This window comes from Neltuma alba, unplaced genomic scaffold (assembly GCF_004799145.2).
Source record: "Neltuma alba isolate B1F8T4 unplaced genomic scaffold, ASM479914v2 tig00011214_pilon, whole genome shotgun sequence".
NCBI classification, from domain to species: domain Eukaryota; kingdom Viridiplantae; phylum Streptophyta; class Magnoliopsida; order Fabales; family Fabaceae; genus Neltuma; species Neltuma alba.
The window spans coordinates 86243-107719 of NW_021635938.1; the positions used below are offsets into that span (position 1 = coordinate 86243).

The following is a 21477-nucleotide window of genomic DNA, read 5'->3' on the forward strand; positions in this document are numbered from 1 at the left end:
TCCTTTTCTTATTAGATCCTTACAATTTACTAGTGCCAATGCTCATAATCTTTTAACTAGGACGGTTAAGTGACACGTAAATTACATAAAATAAAAATTATTATACTAACAATTATCTCCCTGCATCCGCAGTCCGCACATAGTTGTGATATAATTGATTTTGATTTTATTTAGATTTATATGTCAAAATTAATCGTTCTCTTACGAATTGATAAATTATGAGTATATGTGTCAATCTATATAACTGAGCAAACTATGAGAAATTAATAATAGAAGTAGAATGACATAATTAAAAATGAGTTGGAAATAAAATTGATTTGCTCTTTTTCTTTTTGGTAATTACCCAATGTAGTGAAATTAGTAACAAGACTAAAAGTATATATTTAGTCCTTTAATTTTATTTAATGTTTTAGTTTGATACCTTAACTCTAAAAAGTAAATATTTAGTCATTTAACCTTAAAATTAATAGTCTTAAATGATGGTTTTTTATAACAATAATGGTTATTTTAAAAATTAGACTTAATATGTTAGTATTTAATAGTGTTTTATCAATATTTTAAAGCTCAGTATAATCATTTTTTGTTATTGGTTTTATGTTTAGATGATTAAAAATTTACTTTTTAAAATTAAGAAACCAAAATGAAATCTTGTGTAAAGTTAAAACATTAAAAGTATACTACCTCTGATCCTAATTATAAGAGCTAGTTGACTAATTTGAGAAGATTAAGAAAATAGATTAAGTTATTTATTTATAATAAACAGATATTGTGTTTCCTAAAATCTCCTTACTAATCAAATGTGTTAGTTAAAATTATTATTATTAGAAGGAGTACCTTGAAAAAAAATACATAAATATTATAAACAAAATGGATTGAAATCTTATATTTAAGATCAAAATAAAAATCAAATAAGGCCTTATATTAAAAATCAGAGGTAGTAATTCATACTAATAACAAATGTTTTAAATTCAATAATAATCATTGTACTTCTCATATCCTTAATATAAGACACATTTAACTAATTGATTAGATTAAGAAAGTTAGGTAAGTTAGTTAATTATAAGAAAAGTGACACATTTTTCTTAAAATACCATAATCATCTTTCTTAATACCTCTCTCCCTCTTCTATTTAATTATGGTTGATAGAGTATCTATAGAAGTAATTTAGAGAAAATTAATAGATATAAAAAATAAATCTTATATTTAGAACTAAAATCAATTCTAAAATTAAGTTTTATATTAAAGATTGCAGGGTTAGGATATTACTTAAAAGTAGATCTTTCCGATTCATAATTATACTGGGGGACGCGACAAAAGTGGGAAATTGCACAATGCTTCGGAGGTATGGTGTGACGAAAGCAGCATGGCTTGGCGTGATTTGATTGTTTAGACTCAGAAAAGGAGTCTCTAATTAATTTTTTATTAAGGGAAAAATATATATAATTAAGTGCACGTCGGCCAAACCTGGATATCTAATCAGACAAAAGCATTCTTCGGCCGAAAAAAAAGAGAGGACAAAAGCATTCCACGTTCAGTTGCAATTGCGCAGCCCACCAATGTCACTTTTTTTTTGATCGAGTCATTATTTGTGCATTTTTTTTTGGTGCACCAACCAAGAGGGTTGTGATTGAAGGGACGTGAAGTGACAAATCTTACACAGAAATGAACTAAAGTTGCATTTTTTTTTATTAATACAAACTCTGATCCATTAAAGTTATTTTTGTTTTTATTTTTATTTTTTAAATTTTAAATTATAAGTTTTAGTATCTAAAATTTTATTTCATTTAAGATATTAGTTCTTATAATCCAATAAAAATTTAGAATATTTTACATTTGAAATTTAAAAAACTAAAATTAAAATAAGAACAAATTTAAGAAAACAAAAATTATATTAGCTTTCGTTTTTTTGGTACATTTTACCTCGCAACATAAATATACTTGGGGCTTTTTTCACCCTGTATATATATTTGCATTGCTCCATGCTCTTTTGGGATAAAACTTCCTTGTAATTAAAAGGTTGTAAGTTGTTCCTCTTTATGTAACTTCCCACTGTTATTGTCTCCTTCTCTAATTTTAATTCTAAATAAAAACATTTACATTCACAGGTTCAATTGTCCCATATTGGCCTCAGCAAGCTGCTCGATAGTAAGGTTACCCGTCACATTTGAATGGAATTTCGAGTTTAAATCTAATGTTGATGTATTTTTACGTGTTTAAATTTCCTATAATCGAACAAAAGGCATAATGCATTTATACCAAAAGGCATAATGCATTTATAGCAATTAAGGCATAATATAACATGAGTTTTATATTTAGGACTGAAAAAAAATATTGATGTTCAAATCAAATTCTTCCTATTCAAAATATAAGCGTTAAATAACTAATTTAGACAATTCAAAACGTTTGTTAAAATTAATTAAAGATAATAAACATATAAAAATACAATTTATTTTTGTAAAACACCCTTATTTATAGATAAAACAAGTGGGAGAGAGAACGAGTGCTGAATGAGTGGAAAAAAAGAGATGATAAAGACATATAGTTAATTATGGGGTAAAAATGAACAAAATGTATTAAATGATCGGATAAATTCAAAATGATACTTATAAAAACGAACAAACACCTTCAAATGTTTGATGCTTATATTTTGAATTAAAGGCAATATTAATTAATTAGCTATTGTATGTTCCATGAAGTGATCACCACACATATCTGCGATCTTTTTATGAACTCTTCCATCATGCAAAAAGGAAGATAAAGGTGTCATTTGTGGATGTAGAGAACAAAAACAAAAGCAGCAAAACTTTTATAAGAATAATTAAGAAAATTGAAAGACGCTGGCCAGGAATGATTAAATGTCGGCAACTAATTATCATTTTGATACATTATTATAACAGTTCACTGTAATTTTAAATTATCCACCTCGTCGAAAATTTAAAGAAGAAGAAGGAAATGGAAATAGTAAGAATGAAATCGACTTCTGAATTTTATAATTTTTGTGCACATTTAGGGACCAAGCTCCATATTTCTAACTATTGGAAATTTTTTTTTTAAAAATGAATTTTACTTTCTGAATTTTATCTGAGTCTTTATTTAGTTTCTAACTTTTGACTTATTACAAGTCACTTCTTGTAGTTTGTTAAATTACTGAATTACAGGAATTGGGTTGTTTAAAGTTAACTATGGGGACTAAGTTGTTTCAAATTAAGAAACTACATGAATCCAGTTGTTTGAATTAAAGTTTCAGGATTTAATTGAAGTGAAATTTAGGGATTAAAAGTTATGCTCATTTAGTCTTTAATATAAGACCTATTTAACTAATTTGATTATACTAAAGAAGTTAGATAAGTTAGTTAATTGTAAAAAATATGACATGTTTTTCCTAAGACACCATCATCATTTTTCTTAATATTCCTACTCTCTCTTCTACTTGATTATGGTTGAGGGAGTATCCATAAGGGTAATTTAAAAAAAATTGATAAATATAAGAATTAGGTCTTATATTTAGGACCAAAATCAAATCAATAATTAGGTTCTATATTAAGGACCGGAAAAGTATTTTTTTTTTTGGAAAAATTAAATGAGTTATTTTAGACAAATTTTGAGAAATGAGTTGAACATATAGAAAAGAGTTATGCTATTACGCACCGTAATATAATTACACATGGCCTTGTATGTTAATAACCATTGCACTACCGTTCAAGGTGTTTATTTTGAAATGCAATTTCTTAAAATAATTATTTTAAAAACAATTTTATAAAATTGTATTGAGAATAATAAAATTAAAAATATAAACAAACAGCCCCTACATTTTTGGGGATTTGTTTTCAAAATATATTTGAAGTTTATGAAAAATGTAGACTCATCATTGAAAAGTTTTTGGAATACTAGGAAATCTCATTGAGCGGCTTGCTGCAACTCTATGCCCCTATACGCTAAGTAGCATAATTTCTTGTGACACGCACCAACAGATGGGATAATATTGGCATTCCATTTCCTCCCAACTCTTCCATTCCCAACACAAATTAAGGAGAAGTCGGATCCTTTCCTTTTTTGCCAGCGAATTCGGATCCTTTCCTGTCAATACCCATTGTTTCCTTCTATCAGAAAGCTTCCTACCAAACCTGGGAGGGCTGTCACCTTAAGAGGATATTTAGGTAGAAACCAAACCATGATTTTAAAAATAATTTTATGGTATATAAAATACATATATAAAAGAGTTTATCTCAATTTGTGAAAAAATACTTTTAGAAAGCACTTTTAAACATAGCCAAACACCCTCTAAACATAATATTTAGGCAATTTTGGGAATTTGAAAGCGTTAACTAATTTTGAATGATTTTTTTTAATTTATATTGTTAACCGACCTTTATAATAAATTCTGGATATACAGGCAGTTTAGTGCATAAGACTCTCACCAAACGGGATTTAGGAAATGATAGATGTACACAGACTAGCCCACACAATCAAAGAGGCTGTTTCAAGGATTAGAAATTCTGGATATGAGACAGCAAGAATAACTAAGCACTTGCAAATAAAATCCTGACTTTTAAACTCTATGCATGCTAATAGAATAAACTGATGAAGTGTGAAAACAAAAAGACAGCTCAGACAGGGGAATGTTGTGCGGTAACTAATAATGTCAAAAGGATAGCTGTGATGTGAGTAACACATACGTGCGGATAAAAAGGGGTGGGAGTTGCTTTTCTGATGTTAACGAATACTGATGTTTCTCTTCATTCTCTCTTCCCCAACCTCTCCCTACAATGACTTTGTCGTCACATTTATTAGCAAGTTTTTGCGCCCATGAGAACAAGAATACTGGAGGAATTAAGACATCATATAATATCGGAAGACTTCTCTAAATCTCTAAATAAATCAGTCTCCTGTAATGTCAAAATCACATGTGATGACCAACATTTTCTATTCTAACAATTCATCAAATACACATAGCACTCTAGAGTCCAGATAGAGACTACCAATACTCTTTGCTTCAGAGCAGATGAAATAATAAAAATCTTGAGTATACACATTACATCACAGGGTTAGCTCACTCGTCATCCTTGTATGGGTACTCTTCAGGAACTTGCTTGAGGAGTTTTACTTGTAACTCAAAGACATCATCACCCCGAAGCATATCACGGACCCATGTAACCTCAGTCTTCATGGACACCTGAATATGTACATATAGAGGGTGAAGAACCATGAATTGAGTAACAAGTACATGATCTCAAAATAAACAAGAAATAGCAATTAAAGTCATGCCTCCCTTCCTCAAGGATTAAGAATGATATTATTATGTTTTATGATTAAATTAGAAGTTCATTTCAAATGATGAGTGTCTGTCTCTAAGAATTCAGCAAACTAAACTTCCTCAATCAGAGAAAAATTTCAGGGAAATGTTCACTAGCTCTCTTTATTGCGCTTGAGTAGAAGTCTTAAATTTAGAATAACAGCAAACTAAAAGAATTATAACAGAATATAACACCAAAAAAAGGTAAAGGCCAAGTGATAATGCTAAATTTTGATAGACAAGGTTGTTTCGAGCAACTCATCTATTCAAATGCTTCAGATAGCCGTCAATTAAGGGAGAAGCAGCTCAAAATTCTATACTCTTCCAGTCTTCTAAGTCTGATGCCTAAAACAGACTACTAAAATAAACGCGTTGGAGTTAAATGTCAAAATGGGATCATGTGGTAACAGAAGTTTACCATCTCCAAGGCACCTCTGATAACTCCACTTAAGATGTTGCAATAGTAAAGACCTTGACAGGTATCAGGAAGCTCAACAAAGTCCACCAAAGGATTATCCTCCAAAACAATGCTGCAGCACGTACCTTCAGCATCCCAATTGGTCACAGAAGCAGTAACACCAAGGAACATCTTGAAACCGACCTGTATTAAAAAGAAACAAAAATCAAGATTATTTTCTTTTCTAACTTACCCTTTAGGATCCAGATTTGTATTTTAGTTCACTAATGCATCAGTGCACAGGCGTGCACTGCCTGGCCAAACTAAAGCAAAGCGTAGTCCATTCTCATAAAGGTTACCATGCTGATCAACATCTATACCAGTCAATCCACTGTATCATCTTTAAACCAGACATCAATAGCCCATACCAATTGTGTCATGTAACTAAAACCAGATAGATATAACTAGGTTCAAAGGGATTGGGCATTGAAAGATCGTCAGTGCATTCACTTTAACATGTTAGCCGTCAAGATTGATGTACATAATGTGTGTGACCAATATGCTACCTATTTGCTATAATAACAACAAATGACAACGAAAGATGTTCAAGAGCTTAGATCATAATTCTTAAAATTTACACACACACACACACACACACACACACACAAACAAGCGAAGCAAAGAACCATACCATCATGTTGTAAGAATCAATTACAACTAAGTCATTGGAATTAGTTCTCTTTGCTAGCGTTTACAAGAACTAACTTTTCATACTTGGCTATGCATGTTATACGTATATCATGCAAATGCTACCTAGAATAAATTTTCCACAAAAAGGCCTTGGCTAAATAACCCATCCTCAAATAGACTTTTAATCTATACAAAAATTCGCTTGTTATATCTGGCACAATCCATAAGAAGAGTTCTTAACTGACACAGCTATCACCTCCATCCCATTTAAGGCTCCAAAAAAGTTGTGGTTTCTTCAAGTACTTCCCGATGAAATAAGTATAACCATATAATTAAGCACTGCGCAACGTATTGTGAGTGTGTTAATGGGTCAATGATCAGTCTAGTTTTTAGCTTAAAAACTAGTTGCTTACCATGTCAAACTGATATTAATTATGCACCGAGAAAACCACTCAAATTATGTTCAGACTTGCCAGCCAAAGACATAAAACAAAGATAACCACGACAACATTAAGAAGAAAGGTATTGCCAGAAAAAAGTGATGTCCCTGTTACTTCTTTCTGTTTTACGTCAATAAGTACTAGAGTGAAAAATGTGTTAGGGGCCTTAGAAGAACACGCGTAATTTTAGTACATGTTACAATTCACATGACAGTAAGAAAAAGAATTTCAGAACAATAGTCACATGTTTTAGGGTGGTTAGTGGCTCCTCATTTCTCACCTAGAACCACTCCTCATTAGATAAGTCCCCTGTGTTTATTGCACTGAATGTTAAAGAATTTAAATGACAATAGAATACCTTTGCTATTACTTCAGCAGTTTCTTTGAAGTCAACACATCTTGAGACATTAGATTTAGCCAAAAACTCATCAATCAAACGGGTTCCAATATTATAACCCCTGAAAACGAATCAAGCACAAGTAAATGAATAAATTGTCACCATCAAATCTAAAAACTGTGTGAATACGTAAATAAAATTATTCGCAAGACTATAACCTCCGGGGAAAAACATGATCCGAATTAACAAAATGAAAGCAAAGGGTAAAAGTATATGAAGAACTTGCTACTTATATCAAACTGAAAATATATCCAGACAACAATGCAAATAGAGATTTTTCTCAAAAAACAAGAAGAAGAAGAAAGAAAGCAAGAACGAACGAAATTGAACAACGCTGAATCAGATACAGAATCTCAAAAGAGGTTCTCAATTGTACATTTGGTCAAGCTGTTTGTTAACCTCCTCAACTTCTTCCAGATCTGTAAGCAATTGACGCACGATCGCCCCGTACGTTAAAGTAAACAGCTCCGCATTCTGCAGAAGCGTCCCGTACGTTAGTGCAAACAAAGTTGAGAAAGGCATCCATCAAAAGATTATCGAGCCAAAGTTATTATAAAACTTGAAAAAGAGAAAAACATATTGCGGCCTGCAGGATCGATTAAATTATGATCGGTTAGACATAGAGGAAACCGTGCATTTCCCAGATGTGATTATCCGGGATTTGTCGGGAAACAAATAGATAATGAAACATAGAAGGGGATTGCTTCTTACCACACGCTCAACACTGGCGAAAATCGCTTCACCGGATCTAGGACCAACGGGAGCCATTGCCGGACCTCACTGCGCTTGCTCGGAGGAGTATGGTAGTTACGGGCGCATCGATGAACAAGTGCTAATCGTTTTCGAACTGTAGACTGTGGACTGGGTAGTGTAATTCTGTGGTCCGAGGACGCAAACCCAAATAAAACCCATAGTTGACTCGGGCTTCAGAAATTTTTTTCCTTTTTTGGGCCAAAATTCTATTTTAAAATTTTTAGACGAAGAAGTTTTTGACAAAAGATTTGGATCACCTTCTCGTAGTGGCATGAAGGGTTGATGGTTATTAAGCCCATAAGCAATCAAGGTTGATGGTTTGAGTGTTGTTAAAAATTGTCAGCATACCAACAGAGTTGAGTTTGGCAAAAAAAAAAAATCTCTCATCATATAATGAACTAATGTTGGAATCTTCATTAAAAGATATATCAACATTTACTGCTCGACTTGAATAGAAGTGGAGAATTTTTTTTTTGGACTCAGAAGTGGAGAATAGTTATATACAAAAAAAAAAAAACGTCAACATATTTATGATTCAAACAATTTAATGTAATTAAAATATATAAAATATTCATATACTACTTTCGAGACTAATTATAAGAGCTAGTTGACTAATTTGAGAAAATTAAAGAAATAAGTTAAGTTAGTTATTTGTAATAAATAAATACTCCTCCGGTCCTTAATATAGGACCCAATTCTTAAGTTGGTTTTGGTTCTAAATATAAGACCTATTTTTTATATTTATTAATTTTCTCTAAATTACCCATATGGATATTACCTCAACCATAATCAAGTAGAAGAGGGAGAGAGGATATTAAGAAAGATGATTATGATGTTTTAGAAAAAATGTATCGTTTTTCTTATAATTAACTGATTTACCTAATTTCTTAATCTAATCAAATTAATTAAATGGGTATTATATTAAGGACATGAAGAGTATTGCTTTTCTTTAACAAAAATAGATAAATATAAGGAACCAAATGAATTAAAATTTTATATTAAAATTAAAATAAAAATTAAATATGGTTTTATATTAAATATCAGAGGTAGTATCATTTATAAATATTGACCAAGGTTTTATGAGACACCCGCACACACCCATGTACATGTACATCGTCCGCTTCCACCGTTTGATTCTGATGATGATCATGATTTTAACGGTGTGATTATGCTCCGTGCTCGACTCTGGGCCTAGAGAATGATTACTTTATGTCCATTGACATGATTACCCTTGCTCCAAAATACAATCTGCAATCTCAGAGAAACAAAAGAAGCCTCTACTCGCCCGATGCTCCGTAAAAGTCTACTTGTGCGTACGTGGCATGGTTTAAGGAGCGCGTGTGTTTTCTTTCGTACTTCCGAGAGTGTAAGTTTGCATTCCCTCATGATGTTTGTGCAAGTGCCTACCGCCTGACCGAAAGCATCCCTTACGTTTATCTATTTTTTTGTCTCTGTGAAGGCTTTTTTCAATCTTCTCCTCCCTCTTAACCAGACCCACGCTTCAGAGAGAGAGAGAGAGAGAGAGAGGGTTCAGCCTTATCCAATTTAGGGTTTCGGATCATCTCCGCTCAGTTTCCGACGCATCGGAACCCTAATTTAGGATCAGGTAATTTCTTTCTTGAATATTTTGGCTTATTATTTAGATCTAATTTTGTTCTCATCGATCTTTAGACTTGGTTTTGGTCCTTCGTCGTTAATCTGTAATATTCGGTCTGATTGATTATTCTTGGAACCTCACGGTGTTTGGGGTTCTTATTTGTTTTGATCTGATGTTTCTGGCCGGAGTTGGGTATTTGGTCGGATTGAGAGATATTTCTTTTCCTCAAAATACTTGTTTTTCACTGCGTTTTTTGTCGTGTAGGTGCCTTGATTTAGATCCCGAGGGGCCTACGGGGATAAAATTGCGATCTTGCTATTGTGTCTTGTTTTGTGCCTAATAAGTAAATGCTTAAGCTGTACAGTTTTGGCTCAAGAGCGAAGGATTTTTTTTTTCTTTTCTGCTTTCTTTCTTTCTTTCTTTTTTGTTGCTTTTGTGGAATCATGTGAATTTAAATTAGTTTGACTATTTTTGTCTATACCTTCTTCGTTCTGTATTCTTGTTACCTTGTATATAAGCTAACATAATTCTCTGCGCTCAGGTCTGAGCAATCTGGTCGGTAGGACCTTCAATCCAGGAGAGCTAAATTTCATGTCTGAATTAGACGCTCAGATCCCTACTGCCTTTGGTATGTTGTAGTTTCTTCATGTTTTGTCGTTGGTTAGTTTTCCTCATTGGAAATGTTGAGATTTTGATTTCGGTGTTTGACGTGGATTCACTTTATTGTTTATTTTTTGGACATTTTTCTAGGAATTCTTCTAGGTTTTTGGCTTTCATGGAAGGGCATTTGTTCTGACTGCATTATTTGGGTTTATTGAATAATAATCATAATTTTAATACTGTAAGCTGTGTTGAATGTATGGAAATCATTTGCAGATCCGTTTGCTGAGGCAAATGCTGAGGACTCAGGTGCTGGAGCAAAGGAGTATGTTCACATTCGCATACAGCAGCGGAATGGTAGAAAAAGCCTGACAACTGTCCAGGGATTGAAGAAAGAATTCAGCTACAACAAGATACTTAAAGACCTCAAGAAAGAGTTCTGCTGCAATGGCACTGTAGTCCAAGACCCAGAGCTCGGACAGGTTGGTGTTGACAACTATTATCAAACAATGCTCTATTATTTCTTCTATTGACAAAAAGTTGCTGTCTGTAGGTTATTCAACTTCAAGGTGATCAGAGGAAGAATGTGTCTACCTTCCTTGTTCAGGTGATGATCATCTTAGCTATGTTTCTATGCTGCTCTGAATTAATTTCTGCTTTTAATGATATATTCTGTTGGCTTGGCGCTGCTGCTTGTTGGCTAAGAAAAGTGCTTATAAGGACTGTTCCATTATGTTGGGTCATCTGTTTTTATAAGTTGGGAGCAATTATCTTTCTTTGATATGATTGAACCGATCTACCATTTCATTTGGGTAAATCAAAACCTTCATTGGTTAGTAACATTGCAATCTTGTTTAGTCCGTGTTCTTCTAATCAAGGTCTAAATCAAATACTAGTAATTTACTTCATTAAAATGAGGCTGTGGTGATGTGGATGGATTGTCATGACTGGTGCACGTCATCTATTTTTTCATAAATAGATGGATGTATATCTGGGATGGGGTGTACAGTGGAGGATTTATTCGCTTTTAAGCGGACTTTAATTGGGGTGCTTGGAGTAATTTTCCCCAGAGGGCTTGGTTAGTCATTGTATCAAGATGTTTTGGAGAGCGCGGAGCATGGTCATTTATTGCTCCTAATCTTTATGCTCCCTTCCTCAAAACTGTTTTTGGACGCAATCGTAGTGATTAAACTATTGGAGAACTTGTTTTTCTATTTTTATTGCCTCATTGGATGTTTTTATTGTGCACTGAACAGGCTGGTATCGTGAAGAAGGAGCATATCAAGATTCATGGTTTCTGAGCTGCTGGAAGCTTGATAATCAACTCTTACCTGCCTCGGTCCAGTCAGGCTCTTGTGCTTGGTCTTTTTAGATGTTATTTGTTGTTTCTAGACTTTGTTTTCTAGCGTCTGTTATGTGGGGTTATGGAAGCTATGACGTTGCGTGTCATTGTTCTTAATAATGTGTGTCAAAGAACTTTAAAGCAGTCTCGCAAAATATTCCTGTTTCTTTTTTTCAGATGATTTACGGACTTGGTATGGCATCTGGTACTCATGATTCTAGTACAAGTTAGTAAAAGAACTCGGCTTTTAAACATATAAAGCTGATCTTGTTCTAGATGAACTTAATGGTTAATTTCCACCGGGTGAAGGCTAGGAATTGAAAATGGTTGTTCGACCTTTATTAATTTGTAGATTTCCGTTTATGTCGATTTTGTGCTCGGGTTATAGGCGTCCCAATCGAATTAGAAAAGAACAACTTGTATATGGCTGGCATTGAAATTTCAATAATGAAAGTCTCAGGGCTGGGTTTAATGGATGAAAAACTTTAGTCTTCTGTTACTATCTCCTACATCAGGTTGGTTATACTGCAATTGGTTTGATTCAACTGGCGAGGAATATGTAGGTAGAATTTCTCACCCGAAGCGTCTTTACTGCCTCTAATAGGCAGCATCGAAGACCCAACACATTTTCATATGGTATGTTGTTTTGTTAGTATTGGGTCCTTGTAGTATTTAATAGTTACCTTACCTGAAATAAATTTATTTTGTTCAACAACACCCAAGAAGATTCTGTCCGTAAAAAGTGTAAGTATAAATTGTTCTCAAATTTTGTACGATTATAGAAAACAAATCCTAATAATTTGAGATCTCTCTTTTCAAAGAAAATTCGATATGTTTTTTTATCAATATTCTAAAAGGGTAGATCTTATTCATCAAAATTATGTAGAACTAATACTAATAAATTGTGCAATTATATAGAACCAATTCGATCGCATTTAGCCTGTGAGAAATTATAATAAAATCTCTGGATAAGATGAGTCCGTGAATCATATGATCCGTTACTTAATCTCACACACTGTTTTTATGAGATATCAAATTATTCGTAGGAAAAGACGGCTTAATGGTAATGGCAATTCCAAGGAAAAGATTACTCCCAACAAAAAAAAAACTCAACTGGTTTTATTTATAAGATATTTTTAGTTTATTTCACATAGATTAAAAAAAATCTTAAAATTCATTAAGTTTTTATTAGAATATAATAAATTTCTAACCTTATCTTAATTTAATATATACACTTTTAAGACACATTTTGAAGACTTGTTTTTCTCCCTTTTTGTTACCTATATAAGATTCAACTTGGTGTCATATGATGAATTCACAATACCACTTTAACATTAACATTGTTTATGATATTTTAATAGATTTTGACATTGTTATATCCACGAAGACTACGTTTTAAGATAAATTAAATTTTAAGAACTAAAATTATGAGTTTAAAATTTGAAGGACTAAAAGTAAAATGAGTCCAAATTTAAGGCACAATAAATTAGTGCTGGTCACAAAATAAATCCTAAGAAGAAAGTTCAATAATTTCTTGAGGAACGAAGCTCCCAACGACGTCGTCGCCGAGAGCTGTACGGTACCGGAACTCGTCAGTCGTCAGTTCTCGGTTCGGCTTCAGCGATTTATGTCTCGGTCAAGTATCGTCAATATCTACGCTTTCCAGAAATCAATCTTGTGATTCGATTGCTTGCAAAGCAAACCGAACAGAGAATTTCGGAACGTACTTTTTTTTTTTGGGGGGGGGGGGAAGATTTGAAGAAATGGAAGAAATACTGCTTGCTATTCTTTCGATGCTTCTCGTCGTAGCATTGATTCCGTTGTACCTTTGGAAGCGCGGTCAGGATTCTCGATCACCTTCTAATCAGGATGAGACTCATGAGGTTTCCAACTGCAAACATCAAATTTTCTTCGATTTCCCTATTATATCTTGCATTCATCAAGTTCTCTCTCTCTCTCTAACCTTGCAGGAACCTCGACAGGAAGCTGTGGTACGTGCCACTGGCACGCGTCGAATGCGTCGTAGACCGGCTGCTTCTGGTGCCAGCTCTTCATCAGCTACAGCGGCAACAGTTGAAGGTTGGTTATATAATTTTTGCGTTATTTACTTAGATCAAATTGTAAAACATATTATTTAGTTTGTTGTTTCTGCTCTCTTCATTATATTTTGTGATGTTTTATTTTATCAAAATCTCATGTATAGTACAAAAGCATCTGTAATTAAAATACTTAAGTTGGAATGGAAATTGAGATTTTCGTTAAAAATAAAATTTGGTGCAGAAACTGTAGAGGAAAGTGACGATGAAGGTGCTGGCGCTGGGTATTATGGGGCTAAAGCGTCAAAGAAAAGGGAAAAGAAACGGCAAGAGAGGGAAGCTCGCCGACAGGTATTGTTCAAACCTTTAGTACGTGTATAGGACGCTGATTTCTCCACTAGAATATGTATTCCTGCTTCCTATTAAACCGTGCTTAGAAATGTGAAGGGGAAAACAGTTTGTACATTTTGTTTACTGAAAGTATAAAAGGCTGTTCTTTTGCGGTGTCCATAATTGAAAGAGAATATGTTATTAAGGTTTTATCAGAATCTTATAGTGGATTGTACATGAATTCCTTGCATTGAGTTTCTAAAACTATATTGTAATTTCTGGGCTTTTCTGTTAAATGAAGTTAAAATCATTCCTTGCATTGTGGTTCTTTATTTTGGAAGGCTGAAGAAGCTGCACGGGAGTCAAGGCAGACAAAACAAGACCATTATGCAGAGATGCGGAGGAAGAAGGACGAAGAGCGTGAGGCAGAGGAGCGTAGGCTGGTGGGTTTATATTACTGCTGATTTACGTTCAGGATTTTCTTCTTTTACGTTTGTTAATAGCAGAAGTTTGACCATGTTTCACATAGGAAGAGGAAGCCAAAGCTCAGAAAGCCAGGGAGGAGGAAGCTGCTGCATTAGAGTTTGAGAAGTGGAAAGGTGAATTTTCAGTTGATGATGAAGGTACTATGGACGAAGCGCAAGATGGTAATCAAGACTTGCTATCAGACTTTGTTGAATATATAAAGGTGATTCTCTATTCCTCCGTTCCATCTTTATGAAATTCTTAGTTTCCTTATTTTTCTTCTTATTAAATATGTGAAATTCATATATTTCAGCAGGGCACCAAACACTAGTTAGCTTATATTTGCATTGCCACGTTCAAAGAGTTTTTATAGCCATTTTAATTTATTTGTAATAATTGTTTTATCATCCAGAAGCACAAATGTGTTCCTTTAGAAGATCTTGCTGCCGAATTTAAATTGAGGACGCAGGTACATTTTCTCTTCTTAAACCTTTCAAGTGCCTTGTTTTCCACTTTATTTTCTCTTTCATTATATTTACAAAAGCCTATGGATGAAATACAGTAAGAGTGAATTCTGGATGAAATAGAGTAAATAATTGTGAATTCTACTGTTATCAATTACAAGTAATTAAAGCCAACTATCTAGTTTATGGCTTTTGGGAGGCAAAGGAGCGTAGAGTTCTCTGGCATTTTGTAGTCTTTGCAGTTTTTTTGGTGTCTTTGATTGGAGTGGAATGGTAGAGTATTCATTAAGCAATTCCTTCTATCACATTGTCATTAAGAGAGATTTTTTAATATATATATATATTTTAAATAAGGACCATAAGTTTGCAGAAATTTCAATTGAAGACCTAAAAACACATTATTTTGAAGGGCTAGAGGGTCTTAATTAGCGGACAAAAATGTTCTTTAAGAAGCTTATAATCTGGTAGTGATAGTGATAAACTTGTTTTGTAACTTTAGGATGTGAGATGCAAAAGGCTCTTTTGGGGGGTGGGGAAAAGGAGGAGGGTGGTTTCCTGGTTGCCCTTGTGGAATTAAGGGATCGACAGGCTCTTCTGAGTTGGAGCCTGGGTGGTTTTCTTTTTTAAGTGGCTTTTGATTGTATAGGAGCGTTTATCCTTTGTTTTTTGTACATTTTTAGTAAATTCTCTTCATAATTCATATGGAAAAAAGTGATCAAAGCCCTATTTCTGAATCACTTTTTTTTAGTTTGTACTGTCTCAGTACATTTTGTTGATTTGTTCGCTGGCCTTCCTTTCCTGATATAACCCCTAAACTGGTACAGGAATGTATTAATCGCATCGCCTCCTTGGAAAAGATGGGTGAGTTCCACTATTTCTTTCTTTCGGAGTTGGGTCAAAAATTATGTCACATCCAATGATGAAAAGCTACAAATGGACCTCCTATGGCTGCACTTATACGAAGGCATCTCTGATTGAACGACTAGACGGAATGTTAATAGCAGTTGATACACACTTGTCATCACTTGTTTGATTTTTTTTTTTGTTGACATTTTTATTTGTGGCTGCAATGCATCAGTAATAGAGATCAATGTTATGATTGTCATGGTACTTTTGTTTCATATCGATGCATGCGCTGTTTGAGATTCTATTGGGTTTTGCATTATATATAGCTTGATCCCTTTCAAGGTATATATTATCGTGTGCTCTATTTTGGGTATCAGGAAGGCTTTCTGGTGTCATGGACGACAGAGGAAAATATATTTACATCTCTCTGGAAGAGATGCAAGCTGTTGCTGACTATATTAAGAGGCAGGGGAGGGTTAGCATTTCTCACCTCGCCAGTAAGTCCAATCAGTTTATTGATCTGGAGCCTAAGTCCCAGCATATTGAAGACATTACTACTGTGGATGAGATTATTGCCAACTAGCATCTTTGGGGTAGATGAAGCTATGCCAAGACAAAGGTGGAGATCATCTTCATTCTGTATTATTTTCCTAGACAAGGTATATGCTACAACACTAAAAAGAATGCAATGATGCTGGTAGTGGTTTTTTATGGGGAAAATTATCAACTTGATAGCATTCTTGTGTTGATATTCAATGCTCAAGTAGCAAATTGAGGCAGCCAACTTTTTGCTTATGGTTTGGACTTTAGTAATATTGGCTAGGTTATTAACTGTTGGATTCTAATTTTTAAGCTTCATAGGAAAATTTCTTGAAAGACGATCTGTAAGTAAAAGGTGGACCGAAGTAATATGAAATACACTTTCGAGTGGGCTGAACGTTTCACATGTTTCTGTGTTTTCTATGATTGGTTTAGTCATATTTCTTGGGTGGCACTGTTTCCCCCCAGCTTTATTGTGTCACCGTCTGTCTTTTTCAAGTCATAGTTGCATGATTATTTAGGCCCTGTTTGAATCAGGGTTTAAAATCACTTATAATAAGCATATTTTACGTAAATGGAGATAAAACTCTTCCTATATATCTACTTTGTATTTTGTAAATTAAGATTGAAAAGTTACTTATAAAATATTATAAACGGGTTTTTATTCATTTTCTTTAGCTTCGGCAAGTAACTGCAAATAGTCAGCACCAACCGAATTTAACTGAGACAAACCATATTTCTTGAGGAAAGATGACCATGAGAGATTAATCTCACCGGATCGGTCATAGGAACAGCGACTGCACGACCAAGATGTCACCAAACACAACACGCAATAAATTTTCGGAGATCATAGTCTTAACGGCACTAATGGAATCAGCCGCCAAAATATTTGTAAACCAAACCGATCCTGAGGAGCCATGTCATGTTGGCATGCTGAATATGTGTTTGATGTTTTCTGCCTCTGAAATATCACATATTTTTACGTTTAGAAAATTCCAAAGATCAGTCACAACAAGAAGCAGCCAATAATTCCCATGTTCTCCAATCGCCTGCATATGATGTAATTAAATCAGGAAGATAAAAGTATTCGGTTTCAACGAGTACATGGTCACCTTAATGGAGCTGAACCGGAAAACCAACTAAACTAACGTGGGGAGTATTATGAATTTTGAGACTCCATATAACAGTGTCCTCCGAGAGATCGTCTCCTACAAAAACTACCTCCCCCTACTTTAACAAGAGGAAAAAAAAATTATATATTATGATAAACAAGATTCAAATAGCTGGACACCAGAAACTGACTTATGTGATCTATGTCTCTTCGCCGAAATTTAGGTTAGAGAGAAAAAACCGGGAAAAAAGTTAGCTCTGAAGGTGGAATACGCAAGGCCAAAAATAGAAGAAAGAAGAAGGACTCTGGTATATATTAGCTACCGGCAGAGATCAAGAGAGAGAAGTATCATTAAGATTGAGAAAACCAGTAAAGGCATAGCAAATTTTTTTTTTTTTTTGGGGCCAACGGCATAGTAAATAATCTAATTTTTAGAATATCCCAAATATTAAAAATGAATAATTTTTTCGAAAAAAATATATCAATGATCTTGGCAATAAATAATGACCCTTAAAAATAATTAGTTGAAAATATATCCACTTTTCTTGCACGTCCTCCGAAACAGACGACAAAATTAGAGGAATAGAATACAGGAGGACCCTGTCTCTCATTGTCCCTTCCATTTATAGTTGTTAAACTTCTCTCTCTTCATGATTCTGGGTTTTACCAGAATTCCCCCACCTTCTTTTCCCTGATCTCCTCTCCTGAGAGCCGCGTCTGAAACCGCGGCCACCACCGCTCTTCATCGATCGGACTTCTCTTTGTCGTTGCTGTTCAATTCTTCCTTCCATCATTTCCAAACCCAACCCTACAACTCAGAAAATCAAAAACTAAAAAACAAAAAAATAAAAAAAGAAGGAGGGACAGCACAAATATGAAAGTTCCTTGGAAGGCCTTCTCGTCCTTCCAATTCACATTGTTTCTATTGTTGTTTCTCTTAGCTTCTTGTTGGAATTTTGAGGTAAGTTATGGACAAGCACAAGACGATTACAACAGCGGCGGCGGCGGCGACGACAGCGAAAAGACGACAAAGAGACCGAAGGAGCTCGATAACTGTAACGGAGTCTTCTTGACGTATAACTTTCAAGGTCGGACGAAGGAGTTTCCTCATGTGAAGAACGTCTCGAAGCAGGCTTGGGCGTTTGAGGCAGACGCGTCGTTGACGAACGTCGGCGACGAGGAGGTGGTGGGGTGGAATATGTTCGTTGGGTTCCAGCACAATGAGATTTTGGTGTCGGCGGATGGCGCGGTGCTCCTCGACGCCGGCGACTTCCCGGCGAACGTGAGCAATGGGACGACGTTGGCCGGCAGCACCATGACGGACTTGAAGACGGCCATTGATACAGCGAACGATTTTGATCAAATGTCGGTAAATGTTAAGTTCAAAGGGACTATGTTTGGCTCCAAAACAGGAACCACTCCTATGCCCAAGACCATTAAACTGGTTAACGATGGCTTCAAATGCCCCGCTGCTACTCGACGACGTAACTTCTCTTTTTCCCGCCTTTTATTTTCTGGTCGCAATTGGGATTTTTTTTCCCTTAAGGTTTTTTGAAAAATAAAACGCTATGAAAAAAGAAATTAGTCTCTACGTAGAATGACTTGGTGAGACAATATTATTTTGGGAAAATTAATAGTGATGAAATTACACGGATGTAACACCATAACAACCTAATAAAAAATTATAGGATTTGATTAAAAATCATGTGAAAATATAGGAACGTGCAAATTAATCTTTGCTACCCTTCCTAGATAGTGAATACTATTGTAACCCTGATGAGAACCCAGGAATAATTTAGATATCTTGTACGTGAGAACAAGTGTTTGATATTTTAAATTGTAACAATTTGGAACATATCATTTTTTTTTATTTTATATATGCATATAATTGAATATGGCAGAGAGATGCACAAATACTTACTTTGAATTTCAGTTGTTGATGTAAAATAGAGTCGAACATGTTTGTGTGCTGCAAGAAGGACCCGAAGGCGGTGCTGAATAAGAGGAGGACCAAATTCCCTCCGCGACGGTACGGTGACATAACCATCGGCTACGACGTCCTTCAGGCCAACAAGAATAATTACTACGCTCAGATCACCGTCGACGCGTGGCACCCACTCGCCCGCCTCGACCACTGGAACATCTCCTGGGAATGGCAGAAAGGCGAGTTCATTAGTTCCATGAAAGGTGCTTACTCCCACATGAGAGATATCTCCCAGTGTCTCTACGGCACCGCCGGCAAATTCTATGGCGACTTTAACTTCAACCAGCAAGGTGTTGACTGCGACAAAACCCCCATTCTCTCCGACCTCCCCGCCACCCTCAAGGACGACGAGAAGCTCGGCAAACTCCCCTTTTGCTGCCGCAACGGCACACTTTTACCTCCGTCTCTAGACCCGAGCCGAGCTCGATCCATCTTCCAGATCAACGTCATGAAGATGCCACCGGATAACGGCATGGCCACCGCCATTACTCCTCCCTCGAAGTGGCACATTGACGGCGTCGTCAACCCGCAGTACAGGTGTAGCCAGCCCATCCGGGTTTCCCCACAAGAATTCCCTGACCCGAGTGGACTTCAGGCCGTCACCCTCGCCGTCGCCAGCTGGCAGGTGGCCTGCAATATGACGAAGCCTAAGCCCAGGGAGAATCGTTGCTGTGTATCATTCTCTGCCTATTACAACGACTCTGTAATCCCATGCAATACCTGTGCATGTGGGTGTCCCGACACCAGAAAGTGTGATCCCAACGCCAAATCGTTACTTCTTCCACCGGAAGCTCTTCTGGTTCCGTTCGTGAACAGAACGGCGAAGGCCAAAGCCTGGGCTGCTTTGAAGCACCATAGATTACCCAGAAAGCTTCCTTGCGGAGATAACTGTCCGGTGAGCATAAACTGGCACGTCAACTCCGACTCCGTCGCCGGATGGACGGCGAGGATGACGATCTTCAACTGGGACGACGACTCTTTCGAGGACTGGTTTGCGGCAATCTCGTTCAAGAGGTCGTACCCTAATTTCGATAAAGTCTTCTCCTTCAACGGCACGAAGGTGGACAACATAAGCACAGTGATTTTCAACGGGTTAAAGGATATGAACTACTTGGTGGGAGAGACGAATGGGACACATCCGTACGATCCCAGAGTGCCCGGAAAACAGCAGTCAGTGATAACGTTTAAGAAGAAGAACATTAAGAATTTTGATATCAGAAAAGATGGGTTTCCAACGAAGGTCTACTTCAACGGCGAGGAGTGTGCTATTCCTCCGTACGTCCCGATTCACAGCTTAGGGCACCGCCAAACTTCTTCTTCCATAGTTGCAGCCATTTTGGTAGCGTTGGTGACATTCCTGATGACGACGACGACGAGTTCTGGGGAAAATCCCTACTACTAGTTGTGATGATGAAAAACTTTTATGGATAAATCTGGTTCTTTTTCTTTGCTTCCTGGTACGTAAGCTTTTTCCCTTGTTTGTGTATGTGTGTGTGTATATATATATCTTCATCATCACTCTCATATATATGATGGATAAAATAATATATATAGGGGCAAAGAAGTGATGGTGCAGGCTTATGATGAGTGAAGAAGGAGGCATATAGGGATGCAAAGGGCCAGTGTTTTCTGTAAAAGGATCATGTGATGATAATACATACAGCACTTATTTAATAAGCAAAATTGTGTGTGTGGAAATTTCGATCCAGTACTTGCAATTTCTACATCTACACTTCTTATTTTTGTTATTACAGATTTATTAGTCTTTTTTTTTTTTTGTCATACGTACGTTACTGATGATGATCTCCGCTGTATTAACTAGTTCAATTTTTTTTTTAATATATGTGTAAAATATTACACTCGCAACACAGTACAGTGCACCCTCTCGAGAGCGTAATGATCTCGGCATTATTTGATTTTGATTTTATACAGTTATATTTTCCCATTTTCTTCAAAGTTTCCTTGCATCAATATTTGGTATGTGTATTGTTAATTGAATTATATAAAAATAATGTTTAATGAAAATTAAAGTTGCATAAAATAAAGCCTTGACAAAAGAGCGAATTAATGGTCATCAGTTTGCACCGCAGGGGATTGGTCTGAACTGGAATATGGTCATTGAATTCCAGGCTAATCTATATTAAATTTAAGGGAGAATCACATTAACTCCTAAAAGAATGAATTAATGACAA

The 21477-nt window shown here is 35.5% G+C and overlaps 4 protein-coding genes across 5 annotated transcripts; 3 read left to right on the forward strand and 1 right to left on the reverse strand.

Moving 5' to 3' along the window:
- The first annotated feature begins 2482 nt into the window (after nucleotides 1-2482).
- LOC114762434 (protein translation factor SUI1 homolog 1) lies at nucleotides 2483-11822 on the forward strand. 2 transcript variants are annotated; one of them, XM_028951919.1, is made up of 6 exons: nucleotides 2483-2496; nucleotides 9479-9576; nucleotides 10109-10195; nucleotides 10444-10649; nucleotides 10721-10774; nucleotides 11424-11822. In XM_028951919.1, exons 3-6 carry the CDS (start codon nucleotides 10159-10161, stop codon nucleotides 11466-11468), a joined length of 342 nt encoding a protein of 113 aa, XP_028807752.1. In that variant the 5' UTR covers nucleotides 2483-2496; nucleotides 9479-9576; nucleotides 10109-10158; the 3' UTR covers nucleotides 11469-11822. The 2 variants fall into 2 exon arrangements, with proteins under 2 accessions (XP_028807752.1, XP_028807750.1); XM_028951917.1 differs by lacking the exon at nucleotides 2483-2496 and adding an exon at nucleotides 9832-9906 and having other exon boundaries at nucleotides 9490-9576.
- Nucleotides 4823-8073, reverse strand: LOC114762433 (trafficking protein particle complex subunit 3). Its single transcript, XM_028951916.1, has 5 exons — nucleotides 7929-8073; nucleotides 7594-7691; nucleotides 7179-7278; nucleotides 5712-5894; nucleotides 4823-5173 (listed from the first exon to the last, which is right to left on the reverse strand). The coding sequence occupies exons 1-5, from the start codon at nucleotides 7983-7985 to the stop codon at nucleotides 5051-5053; spliced, it is 561 nt and encodes a 186-aa protein (XP_028807749.1). The 5' UTR covers nucleotides 7986-8073; the 3' UTR covers nucleotides 4823-5050.
- A 1278-nt stretch (nucleotides 11823-13100) lies between the features above and the next one.
- Nucleotides 13101-16594, forward strand: LOC114762370 (DDRGK domain-containing protein 1). Its single transcript, XM_028951838.1, has 8 exons — nucleotides 13101-13392; nucleotides 13480-13588; nucleotides 13790-13896; nucleotides 14217-14318; nucleotides 14405-14563; nucleotides 14753-14809; nucleotides 15629-15665; nucleotides 16028-16594. Exons 1-8 carry the CDS (start codon nucleotides 13273-13275, stop codon nucleotides 16231-16233), a joined length of 897 nt encoding a protein of 298 aa, XP_028807671.1. The 5' UTR covers nucleotides 13101-13272; the 3' UTR covers nucleotides 16234-16594.
- Nucleotides 16595-18175: 1581 nt separating this feature from the next.
- Nucleotides 18176-20687, forward strand: LOC114762388 (COBRA-like protein 10). The gene is made up of 2 exons (XM_028951863.1): nucleotides 18176-18785; nucleotides 19252-20687. The coding sequence occupies exons 1-2, from the start codon at nucleotides 18176-18178 to the stop codon at nucleotides 20685-20687; spliced, it is 2046 nt and encodes a 681-aa protein (XP_028807696.1).
- Nucleotides 20688-21477: the final 790 nt, after the last annotated feature.